Source organism: Sciurus vulgaris (assembly GCF_902686455.1).
Source record: "Sciurus vulgaris genome assembly, chromosome: 3".
NCBI classification, from domain to species: domain Eukaryota; kingdom Metazoa; phylum Chordata; class Mammalia; order Rodentia; family Sciuridae; genus Sciurus; species Sciurus vulgaris.
This window is the reverse complement of record NC_136463.1, coordinates 22,429,536-22,451,095: the sequence shown is the minus strand read 5'-3', so window position 1 is coordinate 22,451,095 and position 21,560 is coordinate 22,429,536. Positions and strand designations below refer to the sequence as shown.

General features: G+C 40.6%; 2 protein-coding genes across 9 annotated transcripts in view; both read right to left on the bottom strand.

Annotated features, from left to right (window-relative positions):
* LOC306657133 (uncharacterized protein) overlaps positions 1–21,560 on the bottom strand; it is a gene marked incomplete at both ends in the record, with an annotated part of 516,259 nt that overhangs the window by 125,239 nt on the left and 369,460 nt on the right. The gene's annotated exons all lie outside the window — the stretch shown is intronic.
* Positions 19,152–19,727, bottom strand: LOC306657430 (uncharacterized protein; the record flags this gene model as incomplete). Its single annotated transcript, XM_079133406.1, has 1 exon — positions 19,152–19,727. The coding sequence occupies one exon, from the start codon at positions 19,725–19,727 to the stop codon at positions 19,152–19,154; it is 576 nt and encodes a 191-aa protein (XP_078989532.1).

The window sequence follows — 21,560 nt, the reverse complement described above, 5'->3', positions numbered from 1 at the left end:
AGGGAAAAATAAGAGACACGATGCCATTACATGCGTTTGCCAGGAAAATTCAGATTTATTGAAGATGTGGGTCTATCTGCACACGAGACATCACATTAGAGAAGATTAAAGTCCAGAGGGGTAAAGTGAAATTAGAGGGAAACATAAAAATGTCAAACTTGTTTACATTTTTATAAGATAGAGCAAGTGAGGCAATACAATTAGGGGCACATTCTATCAAAGAATCAGCTGGGATTATGGTGTCAAGTTGTTCCATCAGGCAAGGGCTCATACATGGAGTCCATGGAGAATATTGGTGGGAGAAGAAGAGGAGAGATCAGGTCAGATATCTCAGCAGCAGGTCCTCTAGAGCAGACTGAGGAGCAGCAGGTGGCTTGTAAACAAGTGAATGGAGTAGCAGGAAACACAGGAGGTGAGGGGCAGCACCAGGTTCTGCATCAGGTATTGTAGCAGCCTTTGGTGATGCAGCAGGATGGCTTAGAGGAGCCGGACATGTAGCACCTGGTGTGGGTGCCAGCAAGGGGGCTGGCAGCACTCAGACTGTATCCAGGTTGGGTGTCATCAGCAGGAGCCACAGCAGCTGGGGCGGCAGCAGGTGGTCCTGCAGCAGGTGGTCTGACAGCAGGTGGGGCGACAGCAGCAGGAGCCACAGCCACTGGAGCCACCACAGCCACTGCACCCACCACAGCCACTGGAGCAGCCACAGCCACCGCACCCACCACAGCAGGGGCTACAGCAGCAGCTGGGGCGGCAGCAGGTGGTCCTGCAGCAGGTGGTCTGACAGCAGATGGGGCGACAGCAGCAGGAGCCACAGCCACTGGAGCCACCACAGCCACCGCACCCACCACAGCCACTGGAGCCACCACAACCACTGGAGCAACCAGAGCCACCGCACCCACCACAGCAGGGGCGGCAGCAGGTGGTCCTGCAGCAGATGGGCCGGCAGCAGCAGGAGCCACAGCCACCGCACCCAGCCCAGCCACTGGAGCCACCACAGCCACCGCACCCACCACAGCCACTGGAGCCACCACAGCCACCGCACCCACCACAGCCACTGGAGCCACCACAGCCACCGCACCCACTATAGCAGGGGCTGCAGCAGCAGCTGGGGCGGCAGCAGGTGGTCCTGCAGCATGTTGTCTGGCAGCACCTGGGCTGGCAGCAGCCACATCCCTGGCCAGAGCAGCAGGATCTGCAACAGGAGTTGCACATGGTGTCAGAGATTGGAGGTTCTGGGGATGTTTTCAGGAAGGTGGGTTTGGAAGGTTTGAAGGCCTCTCTGTCCCACATCCACTTTTATACCCTGAGAAGGGGCTGATGTCTTCATAGGTACCACCATTTCCTAGTCATTATATTAGTAAATGGACTATTATCAAATTAGGCCCGTTCATTTTGAGTTTACATTTCCAGGTGCATGGAAAACATGACTTCCTTTCATAGTGGGAGTGCGCTCATTGTCAGCTCTTCCTTGATCATTTCTGAAGTGTTTTTCAGCCTCTCCTTCCTCAAAGCGAGGTGTCACATGACATTCTACCTCTTCCTGGTGGGCTACCGTGTCATTGTGCATAGGACATCACGTCTGTCTTGGAAATGGTTGACTTTATCACCCCGTTTTTCTTTATGGGGACCCCAAATGGAACAACTAATTATTGTCTGATGCCTCATTCTTTATGGGTCTTCAGGGGAATGGAGTTTAAATGTGCATCATGGACCATGTAGAGAACAGGCATGTCTTTAGGACATATTTCCCTTTCCAGAGTCTAAATCTTAACGTCCATGCTCCATGTTTTACCAAAGACTAAGGTATTTTGTCAGGTGGAATCTATGGAGTGAACCTGGATGTTACTCTTTCCTCTAAAACAAATCTTTCAAAACTAAATGTGGGGACTCTTTTCACATATTGAATTATTTCTTTTCAAATTTTTAAAAATGAACGCTCTTTTTATTTGTTCTTTTTAGGCATACGTGATAGTAGAGTGTATTTTGATGTGCTATCCCTACAGGGAGTATAACTTTCTATTCTTGTGTTAGTACATGGTGTGAACTTACACTGGTCATACACTCATATATGAGCATAGGAACGTTACATCTGATTCATTGGACTGTCTTTCCTTTATGTATCACCCTTCCATCCCTTCTTTTTCCGTTGATTAATCCAGTGAATTTCTAACCCAATCAACTTCCGCCACCCCTTATTGTGTGTTAGCATCCACATATCTTAGAGACTCTAGGGCTTTTTATTTTCTGGTATTGACTTACTTCACTCAGCATGATAGTCTCCTGTTCCATCCAATTATCGGTAAATGCCATAATTTCATTCGTTTTGATGGCTGAATAGTATTGCATTATATTTATATACCACACTTTGTCCCATTCATCTAAAGTACTGAGGTTCCTCGTTTCCCATATAACCCCAACCTGCCACTTACAGTCTCCACTGCATATCAAGGCTCTGAAGATGCTATGTATGCTCTTTTTCATTGTTGTGAGTATTGATCTGATTTCACCGTATATGTTTATGGCCTTAGAAAGAAAAAAAAAAATCAACCAAGCCAACAAAATGCAAAAGGAAATCAGAGTGAAAAAAGAAAACAGATATCTAGATAATCAGTGTCAGCTGGCACATATTTATAGTGAGGATGAAGTCAACATGCAAAGGTCACTGAATACCATTGTGAAAAGCCATTGAGTAGTGTTGTAAAAATGAGGAATGTTGCCAGTCCATTAGTTGGTCCTCTGTTGGTCAAGACACAGGAAGGAAGAGACTATTTGGTCTCTCTCTGATGGCATCCTTCAGTGTCTTCATTATGTGTTAATTATGTTCTTTACTAATTTTGTTCTTTAAATTTTTTGTTCTATTTTGTTGTTCATGACAGTAGAATTAACTTACACATGTTGATAGTGTAAAAGTATAAATTTTAAAGCATAATTTCAGTGTAAGAAGATAAATTTTAAAGCATAATTTTAGTGTAAAAGCATAATATTTCAAGCATAAATGATGTTTAATCCCTTATTTTTCTTATTATATATGTTGTAGGATCACATCAGTCAGGCAGTCACCTGTGTACCTGAGGTAATAATGTCTGTGTCACTCTACTTTCCTTCCTACCCCCATACCACTTGCTCTTCTATCACTCCCCTCTACCTTGGATGAAGTAACTCTTAAGGATATGATCCTTTTAATATTCCCATCATGTTAGCTTGCTGAGCAAACACCTGATTTTGGTGATCTCATTTTTAAGGCATGTGTGGTTAAGATGGGAATATATGATTATTTCAATAATTCTATATTCTGAGTAGGGAGGTATTTCACTGGATTTGCTGTGCCAAAGAGGTAGAGGGGAAAAAAGACAGATGAAAATAATTTTGATTACTGGGGAGATGTTTCCACATACATTTAGGGAGTTTGACAGAACCTTTTCACCATAGCTAAAAAGCAAGAAGACACTAGATATGGAGCACAGTCTGGGCAATTACTACCACAAACAATGGTTCTCCATCCTAGCTACAGCTGGAATCCCCCTGGGAACATTAAAAACTGCCAATGCTTGGCTCCTGCCAACAACAACATTGATGGAATTCCTCTGGGGAGGAACTTGGTCCTGTCCCTTGTTTATCCTGATATGAAGCAAAATTGAGACCCTCCTTGTTAAATTATCCCTATTACATGCATTGGAGTGATTCCAATTAAGAGCAGATGTCACGAAAATTACTAAATTTCAATGGATGCTCTCTCAATAATTGAGAAAATATCCTGAATGTGGAACAATAAAGTTTGAAGAACCTGGACTGGAAAACTGATATTCCTGTTTACTGCTTTGGATCAGTCTTGTACTCCCATGGGTGAGATGGAACAAAGAGCATTTGAAATAATGGGAAATCACTGTTCAGCACCCTGCACTGTGAAGGAGGGAACTCTAAACATGGGAGACACCACGAACTGTACTCTGTGGCACATTTTACCCGTGAAATACAGCAGATAATTACTATTTGAACCACACTCACAAATTACCGGAATTCTGTGCAAACTTCACTTCTCCTATGACTTGAGGAAGTACATGAAGTGTGATGTTCTCCCAATAAATAGTTTTCTCTGACTTTTTGGAATGCCCCAAGATAAAATAATCCTGATAATTAAGCACCAAGGAAATCTGAAAGAGGTGGACTCAGTCGTCATTTGCAAGACCCATCCAAAAATTTGGTTATGTCTGTGAGTAACCTGGGCACATCATGGTAGTCTATCCTTTAAAGAATAAGGAAACGGATTTTTGTTTTTAGGTGTCACTTACATGATGTTAGGGCACAACCTTTTAAAAATACATGCATGCTATGTACTGTGTTCACAGGTATATGGGATAGGAGAAGTATTTGGATTACACTGTGTTATTAATGATAGGAGAATTGTGCACATCAGCCTTTCACCACCATGAGCAAATTGCACGTAAGAATTACTTGATGGTGGAGAGATTTGTTTTGGCTCATGTTATCAGAGCTTCAGTTCATTCTGGACAGTCTACTTTGCATTGTGTTCAAAATACAACACCATGGCAGAAGGGCATAGTGAATATGCCTTGCTGTGCTCCACTCATCCCAGCGAGGAAGCAGAGAGAGAGAAGGGGCCACAGGGAAGTGGTACCTTCCAGGATCCCCCACCCCAGTGTCCCACCTCCTCCAGCCATGCTCCACCTGCCTGCAGTTTTCATTCAGTCCTTTCAAACTAAGATGTACTCTTAAGGTTATAGTCCTCAAAACCCAATCATTTCACCTATGAACAATTCTTCGTAAACACAGGGGTTCTGGGGAGAACCCTTATCTGTTCATATTCAACCCATGAACTTGCTCCAAGGGGAGACCCCTACAGTAACCATGTAGGTTGATAGGAATATTATTGTACTTTAAATCCAACCCTTTACTTTACAGTGAAAATCGAGTTGTTTCAAATATTTCAGTATATATAATGAGCAGTATTATCAGATTTGATATGAAGTGGTACATGTAAGCAGAACAGTATTGAAAGCAATAAAATTGTTGGTCTAGCATCGATTGGCTTTCCATTTCTCCTTGAAATATGTTCATTCATTTTGTATCTAAAATTGTTTTTCATATTTTTGAATGAATATTTCAATTCACCTGATTTCTTAAGAACACATTTTTATTGGGCTGAGGGCACATGCCTGTAATGCCATACACTGAGAAGTCTGAGGCAAGAGAATCCCAATGGTGAGGTCAACCTGGAAGCTTAGGTAGGCCCTATATAAAAACAGAAATGAGAAGAGCTTGAGTTTTATCTCAGTGGTAAAGCACTCCTAGAAAATACGCAAGGTAACAGAGAAAACGATGACAAGAAAATGGTAAAAAATTTAAAAATGCCAGATATTTTATTATGGAAATCCCATTTATTGCAAATATATGTAGATGTAGATATATAACTTATACTGCTCCTGGGCTTTTCTTGGTTGTAGACTTTTCATAGCTTCTTTTCTTTTGATGCTTGAAATCGATCTCTTCAACTGTGTCTGTCTTACTGATTCTGTTTTGGAGGCTCATATGTCTCTAAAAATTTATCATGTCTTCGATATTTTCTATTTTGTTGCAGTAGAGGTTTTCAAAGGAGCTTCTAATTATGTTATGTATTTCAATGATGTTGTCGTGGTCTTTCCTTTTCCATCATGTATTCTAGTAATTTGAATTTCCTCTCTTCTTCTCTTCATTAGTGTGGCTAAGGGTTTATCAATTTTGTTTACTTATTCAAAGAACCAATTTTTGGTTTTGTCAATTTCCTGAATAGTTTCTCTTGTTTCAATTTCACCAATTTCAGTTCTGATTTTAATGATATCCTGTCTTGTACTACTTTGGTGCTGATGTGTTCTTCTTTCTGTAGGGCTTTGAGATGTAAGTTAGGTCATTTAATTGTTGACTTTTTATTCTTTTAATGTATGAACTCAATGCAATGAACTTTCCTCTTAGTATTGCTTTCAGAGTATCCCAGGGGTTATGATGTGTTCTATCGTTTTTCTTGTTTACCTGTCAGAATATTTTTATGTTCTCCCTGATGTCTGTTATCACTGCATCATTCAGTAGCATATTATATAGTCTCCAGCTGTTGAAGTAGTATTTGTTTTTTATTTTATCATTGATTTCTATTTGCAGTCCATTATGCTCTGACAGAATATAAGGTAGTAGTTTTTGTATTTACTAATGGCTGCTTGGTGGCATAGCATATAGTCTATTTTGGAGTAAGATCCATGAGCTGCTGAGAAGAAAGTGTACTTGCTCGCTCATGGATGACATGGAACATATGCTCTATATGAGACTATATCATTGATTGTATTATTGAATTCTCTAGTTTCTTTGTTCAGTTTTTGTTTGGATGATCTATCCAGTGGTGAGAGTGGTGTGTTAAAGTCACCGAGTATTATTGTGTTCTGGTCTATTGATTCTTGAAATTGTGAAGGATTTGTTTGAACTACATAGATGCTCCATTGTTTGGGGCATAAATATTTAAAATCATTATGACTTCCTGGTGTGTGGTTGCCTGAAGCAATATGAAATATCCTTCTTTATCCCTTTTGACTAACTTAGGTTTGAAATGCACTTTATCTGATATAGGGTTGGAGACCCCTGCTTTTCTTCTGAGTCCATGTGCATGGCATGCTTTTCTCCATCCTTTCACTTTTAGTCTGTGAATGTCTTTTTGTGTGAGATGAGTCTCTTGAGGGCAGCATATTGGTGGCTCTTTCTTTTTAAGCAATCTCCCAGTCTATGTCTTTGGATTAATGAGGTTAGGCCATTAACATGCAGAGTTATTATTGAGATATGATTTCTATTCGTGGTCATTTTGGCTTACTTTTTTTTGTAACTTGACTGGTTTTCTCCTTCTATTGGCTTTTCCTCCCTTTGCTGACTTGTATTGCTCTTTTTCACTTCCTCCTCATGAAATTTTTGCTGAGAAAGTTCTGTAGTGCAGGCATTTTATTTTTAAATTCATTTAACTTTTGATTATCATGGAAAGATTTTATTTCATCATCAAATCGGAGGGTTCATTTTGCTGGGCATAGGATTCTTGATTGGCATCCATGTTCTTTCAGAGATTGAAATTTATTGTTCCAGCTGCTTCTAGTTTTTAGTGTCTGGGCTGAACAATCTGCTGATAGCTGTATTGGTTTCACCTTATATGTAATCTGACACATTTCCTCATGTTAAAATCCTATCATTATTTCGTATGTTAGGTATTTTCATAATGATGTACCGTGGCGTGGACCTGTTGTAATTTCGTGCATTTGGCATTCTATATGCCTCCTGTATATGATTTTTCATTTCATTATTCAGGTTTGGGAAACATTTTGATATTATTTCATTTAACAGATTGTTGAATCCTTTGATTTTTATCTCTGTGCTTTCCTCAACTCCAATAATTCATAAATTTGGTCTTTTATGATATCACATAATTCGTACACTTTATATACTACACACACACACACACACATATATATATATATAGAAGTATTATACATAATTAACAGACAAGTATGTACATGCTCAAATTGCAAGTCCAGGAAGAGAAAGTCAGCAATATCAAGGGGTCTGTATGTCTTTTCCTGACCCCATTCCCTTCCTCCACCATGGAGAATCTGTATCTTAATTCTTACCCGTATTCTTATCATCATTTCTATTTGTACTTTATTCACCTACATATACATTTCTAAACTGTACAGTTTAGTTGTCCATGACTTTGCATTTTATATTAATAGAATGACCGTATACCATTTTTAAAATTTTTATTCTTTGAGTCAATATGCTGGAGTATCAGAAATCGCCTGTAGGAGGCCTCACCATTTTCTACTTCCTGGTGTTCTCAGTTATTGTGCATGAACATGGGACGTGACTCTTATGCTTATGGTCAAGGATGGCCTCCCAGAGTGACAGAAATCAGAGATACTGTGGACCTTGAAAAGGTGAGGTTTCCTGGGAAGTCGTTAGACCACTGGAAGCAGGCTCTGCAAAGGGACTGAGGGACTCCAGCTCTTTCTTTTTCTTTCCAGGTGGTGATGGGTGCAGTTTGCTTAAGGACACAGTTTTTCCTTTGCCATCCACAGGAAAGTCCCATAGAAATTCACCACTTTATCTTCACTCAAACCTCCAAAATGGTGATAAAAAAAAAAGAAAGAAAAAGAAAAAACCCTGGTAAAGTAAGTTTGTTGCCTCAGTTATTTCCTTCCATTAATATGAAGGGAATAATAAAGGAGTTTATGCAATTGCCTCAGCTTTGACAACTTCCATCAACCAATAGCATATGGCAACTGGATTAGAAGAATCCAGCTCCAGTGTAACAGTGATACTATTGGAAAAGAGTGGAGGACAATCTCCATTCAACAGCCAGGCAGCCTTGAGACCCATCACTGAGAGAGTCAAGGGTGGAGGCCATTAAGAATGAGAGTTGCCCATCTGGTATTGTTTCCTGTCCCTCAGGTCCAGTGATATAGTGATATATCCAGTCATATGTTAAAGGAATCTATGAGGAAGTTGGTTAGAAGTAACAATTTGCTTGGAAGATTTATTGGTTCAATGGACAGTCAGACTAGTAGCTGACCCTTACATTATAGAATGTATCCATGTTGTTAGAGAAGTTGTCGAAGGATACCAACACTGAGAATAGGAGGAAAGGAATCCCAGACTCTGTTCCCTGGACATTATACCAGAGAGAAAGACTTAGAAGTAGTAGTTGGGGAAGTGATAACAGGAAGCACTGTAGGGAATTTGGAAATTGATTCAGCACAGTACAGAGGACGTAGACAGTGAAGAGAACACCACTGGTGCAATGAGATGCAATGGAGGACTGGAAGTGCTCACCCAGGGGACACTGAGCTGGAGGTTTGCACCGGCTCCCATTCACGTGTTGAGCTCTGCTCCTGGACCCTTTAACACTGATGCCCAGAGCTCAGTCTTCATCTCGAAAAAGTCCTCAGGCATTGAGGTCCAAGTGTTTCCTTCCCAGATCATCTTTGAGTTATAATGGTATTTTAAGGTTTACAGATGTTCTATCCACTAATTGACAGAGAAGGGCAACAGCACAAAGGGAAAAATAGAGACACGATGCCATTACGTGCATATGCCAGGAAAATTCAAATTTATTGAAGATGTGGGTCTATCTCCACACGAGACATCACATTAGAGAAGATTAAAGTCCAGAGGGGTAAAGTGAAATTAGAGGGAAACATAAAAATGTCAAACTTGTTTACATTTTTATAAGATAGAGCAAGTGAGGCAATACAATTAGGGGCACGTTCTATCAACGAATCAGTCGGGATTATGGTGTCAAGTTGTTCCATCAGTCAAGGGCTCATACATGGAGTCCATGGAGAATATTGGTGGGAGAAGAAGAGGAGAGATCAGGTCAGATATCTCAGCAGCAGGTCCTCTAGAGCAGACTGAGGAGCAGCAGGTGGCTTGTAAACAAGTGAATGGAGTAGCAGGAAACACAGGAGGTGAGGGGCAGCACCAGGTTCTGCATCAGGTATTGTAGCAGCCTTTGGTGATGCAGCAGGATGGCCTAGAGGAGCCCGACATGTAGCACCTGGTGTGGGTGCCAGCAAGGGGGCTGGCAGCACTCAGACTGTATCCAGGTTGGGTGTCATCAGCAGGAGCCACAGCAGCTGGGGCGGCAGCAGGTGGTCCTGCAGCAGGTGGTCTGACAGCAGGTGGGGCGACAGCAGCAGGATCCACAGCCACTGGAGCCACCACAGCCACTGCACCCACCACAGCCACTGGAGCAACCAGAGCCACCGCACCCACCACAGCAGGGGCTACAGCAGCAGCTGGGGCGACAGCAGGTGGTCCTGCAGGAGGTGGTCTGGCAGCAGGTGGGGCGACAGCAGCAGGAGCCACAGCCACTGGAGCCACCACAGCCACTGCATCCACCACAGCCACTGGAGCCCCCACAGCCACCGCAACCACCACAGCATGGGCGGCAGCAGGTGGTCCTGCAGCAGGTGGTCCTACAGCAGATGGGGCGGCAGCAGCAGGAGCCACAGCCCCCGCACCCACCACAGCCACTGGAGCCACCACAGCCACCACAACCACCACAGCAGGGGCTGCAGCAGCAGCTGGGACGGCAGCAGGTGGTCCTGCAGCATGTTGTCTGGCAGCACCTGGGCTGGCAGCAGCCACAGCCCTGGCCAGAGCTGCAGGATCCACAACAGGAGTTGCACATGGTGTCAGAGATTGGAGGTTCTGTGGATGTTTCCAAGAAGGTGCGTTTGGAAAGTTTGAAGGCCTCTCTGTCCCACATCCCCTTTTATACCCTGAGAAGGGTCTTATGTGTTCATAGGTAACACCATTTCCTAGTCATTATATTAGTAAATGGACTATTATCAAATTAGGCCCATTCATTTTGAGTTGACATTTCCAGGTGCATGGAAAACATGATTTCCTGACATAGTGGGAGTACGTTCATTGTCAGCTGTTCCTTGATCATTTCTGAAGTGTTTTTCAGGCTCTCCTTCCTCAAAGAGAGGTGCCACATGACATTCTACCTCTTCCTGGTAGGCTACAGTGTCAGTGTGCATAGGGCATCATGTCTGTCTTGGGAAAGGTTGACTTTATCACCCGTTATACTTTATGGGGACACAAAATGGAACAAGTAATTATTGTCTGATGCCTCATTCTTTATGGGTCTTCTGGGGAATGGAGTTTAAATGTGTATCATGGACCATGTAGAGAACAGGCATGTCATTAGGACATAATTCCCTTTCCAGAGTCTAAATCTTAATGTCCTTGCTCCATGTTTTACCAAAGACTGAGGTATTTTGTCAGGTGGAATCTATGGAGTGAAGCTGGATGTTACTCTTTCCTCTAAAACATATCTTTCAAAACTAAATTTGGGGACTCTTTTCACATATTGAATTATTTCTTTTCAAATTTTTAAAAATGAACACTTTTTATTTGCTCTTTTTAAAATTTTTTTCATTTTATTTTATTATAAACAAATGGGAAACATGTTTCTCTGTTTGTACATGGCATAAAGGCATACCATTTGTGTAATCATAGATTTACATACAGTAATGTTGTTTGATTCATTCTGTTATTTCTTTCCTTCCCCCCACCCCTCCCACCCCTCTTTTCCTTCTATACAGAGCTTCCTTCCTTCATACTTGCCCCGCTCCCGAACCCTAACTCTAAGCCTAACACTAACCCTTCCCTCCCCCCATTAAGTGTCATCATCCACTTATTAGTGATATCATTCTTCCTTTGGCTTTTTGAGATTGGCTTATCTCACTTAGCATGATATTCTCCAATTTCATCCATTTGCCTGCAAATACCATAATTTTATCATTCTTTATGGCTGAGTAATATTCCATTGTATATATAAACCACAGTTTCCTTATCCACTCATCAATTGAAGGGCATCTAGGTTGGTATACGTGATAGTAGAGTGTATTTTGATGTGCTATCCCTATAGGGAGTGTATCTTCCTAATCTTGTGTTAGTACATGGTGTGAACTTACACTAGTCATACACTCATATATGAGCATAGGGACGTTACATCTGATTCATTGGACTGTCTTTCCTTTATGTACCCCCTCCCATCCCTTCTTTTTCTGTTGATTAATCCAGTGAATTTCTAACCCTATGAACTTCTGCCACTTCTTATTGTGTGTTAGTATCCACATATCTTAGAGACTCTAGGGCTTTTTATTTTCTGGTATTGACTTACTTCATTCAGCATGATAGTCTCCTGTTCCAACCAATTATCTGAAAATGCCATAATTTCATTCGTTTTTATGGCTGAATAGTATTGCATTATATTTATATACCACACTTTGTCCCATTCATCTAAAGTACTGAGGTTCCTCGTTTCCCATATAACCCCAACCTGCCACTTACAGTCTCCACTGCATATCAAGGCTCTGAAGATGCTATGTATGCTCTTTTTCATTGTTGTGAGTATTGATCTGATTTCACCGTATATGTTTACGGTCTACGAAAGAAAAAAAAATCAGCGCAGCCAACAAAATTCAAAAGGAAATCAGAGTGAAAAAAGAAAACAGATATCTGGATAATCAGTGTCAGCTGGCACATTTTCATAGTGAGGATGAAGTCAACATGCAAAGGTCACTGAATACCATTGTGAAAAGCCATTGACTAGTGTTGTAAAAATGAGGAATGTTGCCAGTCCATTGGTTGTTCCTCTGTTGGTCAAGACACAGGAAGGAAGAGACTATTTGGTCTCTCTCTGATGGCATCCTTCCGTGTCTGCATTACATGTTATTTATGTTCTTTACTAATTTTATTCTTTAAATTTTTTGTTCTATTTTGTTGTTCATGACAGTAGAATTAACTTACACATTTTGATAGTGTAAAAGTATAAATTTTAAAGCATAATTTTAGTGTAAGAACATAAATTTTAAAGCATAATTTTAGTGTAAAAGCATAATATTTCAAGCATAAATGATGTTTAATCCCTTATTTTTCTTATTATATATATTGTAGGATCACATCAGTCAGGCAATCACCTGTGTACCTGAGGTAATAATGTGTGTGTCACTCTACTATCCTTCCTACCCCCATACCACTTGCCCTTCTATCACTCCCCTCTACCTTGGATGAAGTAACTCTTAAGGATATGATCCTTTTAATATTCCCATCATGTTAGCTTGCTGAGCAAACACCTGATTTTGGTGATCTCATTTTTAAGGCATGTGTGGTTAAGATGGGAGTATATGATTATTTCAATAATTCTATATTCTGAGTAGGGAGATATTTGACTGGATTTGCTGTGCCAAAGAGGTAGAGGGAAAAAAGACAGATGAAAATAATTTTGATTACTGGGGAGATGTTTCCACATACATTTAGGGAGTTTGACCGAACCTTTTCACCATAGCTAAAAAGCAAGAAGACACTGGATATAGTGCACCATCTGGGCAATTACTACCACAAACAATGGTTCTCTTCCTAGCTGCAGCTGGATTACCCATGGGAACATTAAACACTGCCAATGCTTGGCTCCTGCCAACAGCAACATTGATGGAATTCCTCTGGGGAGGAACTTGGTCCTGTTCCTTGTTTATCCTGATATGAATCAAAATTGAGACCCTCCTTGTTAAATTATCCCTATTACATGCATAGGAGTGATTCCAATTAAGAGCATATTTCATGAAAATTACTAAATTTCAATGGATGCTATCTAAATAATTTTGAAAATATCCTGAATGTGGAACAATAAAGTTTGAAGAACGTGGACTGGAAAACTGATATTCCTGTTTACTGCTTTGGATCAGTCTTGTACTCACATGGGTGAGATGGAACAAAGAGCATTTGAAACAATAGGAAATCACTGTTCAGCACCCTGCACCGTGAAGGAGGGAACTCTAAACAGGGGAGACACCGCAAACTGTACTCCGTGGCACATTTTACCTGTGAAATACAGCAGATAATTTCTATTTGAACCATATTCACAAATTACCGGAATTCTGTGCAAACTTCACTTCTCCCATGACTGGAAGAAGTACATGAAGTGTGATGTTCTCCCAATAAATAGTTTTCTCTGTCTTTTTGGAATGCCCCAAGATAAAATAATCCTGATAATTAAGCACCAAGGAAATCTGAAAGAGGTGGACTCAGTCGTCATTTGCAAGACCCATCCAAAAATTTGGTTATGTCTGTGAGTAACCTGGGCACATCATGGTAGTCTATCCTTTAAAGAATAAGGAAACGGATTTTTGTTTTTAGGTGTCACTTACATGATGTTAGGGCACAACCTTTTAAAAATACATGCATGCTATGTACTGTGTTCACAGGTATATGGGATAGGAGAAGTATTTGGATTACACTGTGTTATTAATGATAGGAGAATTGTGCACATCAGCCTTTCACCACCATGAGCAAATTGCACGTAAGAATTACTTGATGGTGGAGAGATTTGTTTTGGCTCATGTTATCAGAGCTTCAGTTCATTCTGGACAGTCTACTTTGCATTGTGTTCAAAATACAACACCATGGCAGAAGGGCATAGTGAATATGCCTTGCTGTGCTCCACTCATCCCAGCGAGGAAGCAGAGAGAGAGAAGGGGCCACAGGGAAGTGGTACCTTCCAGGATCCCCCACCCCAGTGTCCCACCTCCTCCAGCCATGCTCCACCTGCCTGCAGTTTTCATTCAGTCCTTTCAAACTAGGATGTACTCTTAAGGTTATAGTCCTCAAAACCCAATCATTTCACCTATGAACAATTCTTCGTAAACACAGGGGTTCTGGGGAGAACCCTTATCTGTTCATATTCAACCCATGAACTTGCTCCAAGTGGAGACCCCTACAGTAACCATGTAGGTTGATAGGAATATTATTGTACTTTAAATCCAACCCTTTACTTTACAGTGAAAATCGAGTTGTTTCAAATATTTCAGTATATATAATGAGCAGTATTATCAGATTTGATATGAAGTGGTACATGTAAGCAGAACAGTATTGAAAGCAATAAAATTGTTGGTCTAGCATCGATTGGCTTTCCATTTCTCCTTGAAATATGTTCATTCATTTCGTATCTAAAATTGTTTTTCATATTTTTGAATGAGTATTTCAATTCACCTGATTTCTTAAGAACACATTTTTATTGGGCTGAGGGCACATGCCTGTAATGCCATACACTGAGAAGTCTGAGGCAAGAGAATCCCAATGGTGAGGTCAACCTGGAAGCTTAGGTAGGCCCTATATAAAAACAAAAATGAGAAGAGTTTGAGTTTTATCTCAGTTTTAAAGCACTCCTAGATAATACGCCAGGTAACAGAGAAAACAGTAACAACAAAATGGTAAAAAATTTAAAAATGCCAGATATTTTATTATGGAAATCCCATTTATTGCAAATACATGTAGATGTCGATATATATCTTTTACTGGTCCTGGGCTTTGCTTGGTTGTAGACTTTTGATCGCTTCTTCTCTTTTGGTGCTTGAAATTGATCTCTTTAATTGTGTCTGTCTTACTGATTCTGTTTTGGAGGATCATATGTCTCTAAAAATTTATCATGTCTTCCATATTTTCTATTTTGTTTCAGTAGAGATTTTCAAAGGAGCTTCTAATTATGCTATGTATTTCAATGATGGCTGTCTTGGTCTTTCCTTTTCCATCATGTATTCTAGTAATTTGAATTTCCTCTCTTCTTCTCTTCATTAGTGTGGCTAAGGGTTTATCAATGTTGTCTACTTATTCAAAGAAACAATTTTTGGTTTTGTCAATTTCCTGAATAGTTTGTCTTGTTTCAATTTCAGCAATTTCAGTTCTGATTTTAATGATTTGCTGTCTTGTACTACTTTTGGTGCTCTTATGTTCTTCTTTCTGTAGGGCTTTGAGAAGTAAATTAGGTCATTTAGTTGTTGACTTTTTATTCTTTTAATGTATGATCTCAATGCAATGAACTTTCCTCTTAGTACTGCTTTCAGAGTATCCCAGAGGTTATGAAGTGTTCTATCGTTTTTCTGGTTTACCTGTGAGAATATTTTTATGTTCTCCCTGATGTCTGTTATCACTGCATCATTCAGTAGCATATTATATAGTCTCCAGCTGTTGGAGTAGTATTTGTTTTTCATTTTATCATTGATTTCTAATTGCAGTCCATTATGCTCTGACAGAATACAAGGTAGTAGTACTATGATTTTGTATTTACTAATGGCTGCTTTTTGGCATAGCATATGGTCTATATTGGAGAAAGTTCCATGAGCTGCTGAGAAGAAAGTGTACTTGCTCGCTCATGGATGATATACTCTATAGGAGACTATATCATTGATTGTAATATTTAATTCTCTAGTTTCTTTGTTCAGTTTTTTTTGGATGATCTCTCCAGTGGTGAGAGTGGTGTGTTAAAGTCACCCAGTATTATTGTGTTCTGGTCTATTGATTCTTGAAATTGTGAAGGATTTGTTTGATCTACATAGATGCTCCATTGTTTGGGGCATAAATACTTAAAATCATTTTGTCTTCCTGGTTTATGGTTGCCTGAAGCAATCTGAAATATCCTTCTTTTTCCCTTTTGACTAACTTAGGTTTGAAATGCACTATATCTGATATATGGATGGAGACCCCTGCTTTTCTTCTGAGTCCATGTGCATGGTATGCTTTTCTCCATCCTTTCACTTTTACTCTGTGAATGTCTTTATGTGTGAGATGAGTCTCTTGAGAGCAGCATATTGTTGGCTCTTTCCATTTAACCAATCTGCCAGTCTATGTTTTGATTAATGAGTTTAGGCCATTAACATGCAGAGTTATTATTCAGATATGATTTCTATTCCTGGTCATTTTGGCTTACTTTTTTTTGTAACTTGACTGGGTTTCTCCTTCTATTGGCTTTTCCTACCTTTGCTGACTTGCATTGCTGTTTTTCACTTCCTCTTCATGAAATTTTTGCTGAGAATGCTCTGTAGTGCAGGCATTTGATTTTTAAATTCTTTTAACTTTTGTTTATCATGGAAAGATTTTATTTCATCATCAAATCAGAAGGTTAATTTTGCTGGACATAGAATTCGTGATTGGCATCCATGTTCTTTCAGAGATTGAAATTTATTGTTCTAGCTGCTTCTAGTTTTTAGTGTCTGGGCTGAACAATCTGCTGATATCTGTATTGGTTTCACCTTATATGTATTCTGACACTTTTCCCTCACATTTAAAATCGTATCATTATTTTGTATGTTAGGTATTTTCATAATGATGTACCATGGCGTGGACCTGTTGTAATTTTGTGCATTTGGCCTTCTATATGCCTCCTGTATATGATTTTTCATTTCATTATTCAGGTTTGGGAAACATTCTGATATTATTTCATTTAACAGATTGTTGAATCCTTTGGTTTGTATCTCTGTGCTTTTCTCAACTTCAACAATTCATAAATTTAGTCTTTTATGATATCACATAATTTGTACACTTTATATACTACATATTTATATATATAAGTATTATACATAATTATCAGACAAGTATGTACATGCTCAAAACTCAAGTCCACGAAGAGAAAGTCAGCATTATGAAGGGGTCTGTATGTCTTTTCCAGACCCCATCTCCCTTCCTCCACCATGGAGAATCTGTATCCTGATTCTTACCACAATCATATTCATTTTTCTTTGTACTTTATTCACCTACATATACATTTCTAAACTGTACAGTTTAGTTGTCCATGACTTTGCATTTTACATCAATAGAATGACAGTATACAATTTTTAAAATTTTTATTCTTTGAGGCAATATGCTGGAGTATCAGAAATCGCCTGTAGGAGGCCTCACCATTTTCTACTTCCTGGTGTTCTCAGTTATTGTGCATGAACATGGGATGTGACTCTTATGCTTATGGTCAAGGATGGCCTCCCAGAGTGACAGAAATGGGAGATACTGTGGACCTTGAAAAGGTGAGGTTTCCTGGGAAGTCGTTAGACCACTGGAAGCAGGTTCTCCTACAGGACTGGGGGACTCCTGCTCTTTTTCTTTTTCTTTCCAGGTGGTGATGGGTGCAGTTTGCTCAAGGACACAGTTTTGTCTTTGCCATCCACAGGAAAGTCCCATAGAAAATTCACCACTTTATCTTGACTTAAACCTCCAAAGGGTGAAAAAAAAAAAAGAAAAAGAAAAAGAAAAAGAAAAAACCCTGGTAAAGTAAGTTTGTTGCCTCAGTTATTTCCTTCCATTAATATGAAGGGAATAATAAAGGAGTTTATGCAATTGCCTCAGCTTTGACAACTTCCATCAACCAATAGCATATGGGAACTCTCAGCATTTATGTTACAAAGACTCACACATTCCTGTAGACAATCGACCTTGTTTTACAGGCTCTCCTTCTGTCACTGGATTAGAAGAATCCAGCTCCAGTGTAACAGTGATACTATTGGGAAAGAGTGGAGGACAATCTCCATTCAACAACCAGGCAGCCTTGAGACCCATCACTGAGAGAGTCAAGGGTGGAGGCCATTAAGAATGAGAGTTGCCCATCTGGTATTTTTCCCCGTACCTCAGTTCCAGTAATATAGTGATATATCCAGTAATATGTTAAAGGAAACTATGAGGAAGTTGGTTAGAAGTAACAATTTGCTTGGAAGATTTATTGGTTCAATGGACAGTCAGACTAGGAGCTGACCCTTACATTATAGAATGTATCCATGTTGTTAGAAAAGTCGTTGAAGGATACCAACACTGAGAATAGGAGGACAGGGATCCCAGACTCTGTTCCCTGGACATTATACCAGAGAGAAAGACTTAGAAGTAGTATTTGGGGAAGTGATAACAGGAAGCACTGTAGGGAATTTGGAAATTGACTCAGCACAGTACAGAGGACGTAGACAGTGAAGAGAACACCACTGGTGCAATGAGATGCAATGGAGGACTGGAAGTGCTCACCCAGGGGACACTCAGCTGGAGGTTTGCACCGGCTCCCATTCACTGGTTGAGCTCTGCTCCTGGACCCTTTAACACTCCTGCCCAGAGCTCAGTCTTCATCTCGAAAAAGTCCTCACGCATTGAGGTCCAAGTGTTTCCTTTCCAGATCATCTTTGAGTTATAATGGTATTTAAATGTTTACAGATGTTCTATCCAGAAATTGACAGAGAAGGGCAACAACAAAAAGGGAAAAATAAAGAGACACGATGCCATTACGTGCGTTTGCCAGGAAAATTCAAATTTATTGAAGATGTGGGTCTATCTCCACACGAGATATCACATTAGAGGAATTTGAAGTCCAGAGTGGTAAAGTGAAATTAGAGGGAAATATAAAATGTCAAACTTGTTTACATTTTTACAAGATAGAGCAAGTGAGGCCACACAATTAGGGGCACATTCTATCAAAGAATCAGTTGGGATTATGGTGTCAAGTTGTTCCATCAGGCAAGGGCTCATACATGGAGTCCATGGAGAATATTGGTGGGAGAAGAAGAGGAGAGATCAGGTCAGATATCTCAGCAGTAGTTCCTCTGGAGCAGACTGAGGAGCAGCAGGTGGCTTGTAAACAAGTGAATGGAGTAGCAGGAAAGACGGGAGGTGAGGGGCAGCACCAGGTTCTGCATCAGGTATTGTAGCAGCCTTTGGTGATGCAGCAGGATGGCCTAGAGGAGCCCGACATGTAGCACCTGGTGTGGGTGCCAGCAAGGGGGCTGGCAGCACTCAGACTGTATCCAGGTTGGGTGTCATCAGCAGGAGCCACAGCAGCTGGGGCGGCAGCAGGTGGTCCTGCAGCAGGTGGTCTGACAGCAGGTGGGGCGACAGCAGCAGGTGCCACAGCCACTGGAGCCACCACAGCCACTGCACCCACCACAGCCACTGGAGCAACCAGAGCCACCGCACCCACCACAGCAGGGGCTACAGCAGCAGCTGGGGCGGCAGCAGGTGGTCCTGCAGCAGGTGGTCTGGCAGCAGGTGGGGCGACAGCAGCAGGAGCCACAGCCACTGGAGCCACCACAGCCACCACACCCACCACAGCTACTGGAGCCTCCACAGCCACCGCAACCCCCACAGCATGGGCGGCAGCAGGTGGTCCTGCAGCAGGTGGTCCTACAGCAGATGGGGCGGCAGCAGCAGGAGCCACAGCCACCACACCCACCACAGCCACTGGAGCCACCACAGCCACCGCACCCACTATAGCAGGGGCTGCAGCAGCAGCTGGGACGGCAGCAGGTGGTCCTGCAGCACTTCGTCTGGCAGCACCTGGGCTGGCACCAGCCACAGCCCTGGCCAGAGCAGCAAGATCCACAAGAGGAGTTGCACATGGTGTTAGAGATTGGAGGTTCTGGGGATGTTTCCAGGATGGTGCGTTTGGAAAGTTTGGAGGTCTCTCTGCCCACATCCCCTTTTATACCCTGAGAAGGGACTGATGTCTTCATAGGTAACACCATTTCCTAGTCATTATATTAGAAAATGGACTATTATCAAATTAGGCCCATTTATTTTGATTTTACATTTCCAGGTGCATGGAAAACATCATTTCCTTTCATAGTTGGAGTGCCTTCATTGTCAGCTGTTCCTTGATCATTTCTGAAGTGTTTTTCAGGCTCTCCTTCCTCAAAGAGAGGTGTCACATGACATTCTACCTTTTCCTGATGTGCTACAGTGTCAGTGTGCATAGGACATCACGTCTGTCTTGGTATAGTTTGACTTTATCACCCCGCTTTTCTTTATGGGGAAAGAAAAAGAAACATCTTATTATTGTCTGATGCCTCATTCTTTATGGGTCTTCAGGGGAATGGAGTTTAAATGTGCATCATGGACCATGTAGAGAACAGGCATGTCATTAGGACATATTTTCCTTTCCATCGTCTAAATCTTAATGTCCATGCTCCATGTTAAATTGATGACTAAGACATTTTGTCAGGTGGATACTATGGAGTGAATATGGATGTTTCAGTTTCCTGAGAAACAATTATTTCAAAAGTAAATATGGGGACTCTTTTTATGTATTCATTTATTTCTTTTCAAATTTTTAAAAGTGAACGCTGTTTTTATTTGTTCTTTTTAGGTATACATGATAGTGGAGTGTATTTTGATGTGCTATACCTACAGGATTTATAAATTCCCATTTTTGTGTTAGTACATGATGTGAACTTACACTGGTCATGTACTCATATATGAGCATAGGAAAGTTATATCTGATTCATTTGACTGTTTTTCCTCTATATATTCCCCCCCTATCCCTTCTTTTTCCTTTGATTAATCCAATGAACTTCTAACCGAATGAACTTCTGCCACACCTTATTTTGTGTTAGCATCCGCATATCTTAGGAACCATAGGGCTTTTTATTGTCTGGGATTGAGTTAAGTCACTCAGCATGATAGTCTCCTGTTCCATCCAATTATCTGTAAATGCCATAATTTCATTCTTTTTTATGTCTGAATAGTATTGCATTATGTTTATATACCACATTTTTCCCATTCATCTAAGCCACTGAGTTTCCTCGTTTCCCATATAACTCCAACCTGCCACTTACAGTCTCCACTGTGTTTCAAGGCTCTGAAGATGCTATGTATGCTCTTTTTCATTGTTGTGGGTATTGATCTGATTTCACTGTATATGTTTATCTTCTAAGAAAGAAAAAAAAAAAAAAAAAAAACAGTCCACCAAGCCAACCAAAAGCTAAAGGAAATCTGAGTGAAAAAAGAAAACAGTTATCTGGATAATCAGTATCATCTGGCATATATTCATAGTGAGGATGAAGTCAACATGCAAAGGTCACCAAATTCCAATGTGAAAAGCCATTGACTAGTGTTGTAAAAATGAGGCATGTTGCCAGTCCATTAGTTGGTCTCCCTTTGATCAAGGCAGAGGAAGGAAGAGACTATTTGATCTCTCAATGATGGTATCCTTCAGTGTCTTCATTATTTCTTATTTATTTATTTATTTATTTATTATTTTTTTAGGGAGGCTCCAAGAAGCCCAGTGGTTTCTTTTCTTTTTTATTGATTGATTGATTGATTGATTGATTGATTGTAAACAAATGGGATACATGTTGTTTCTGTACATGGAGTAACAGCATACCATTTGCATATTCATACATTTACATAGAGTAATGATGTTTGATACATTCCGTTATTTTTTCCTTCCCCCC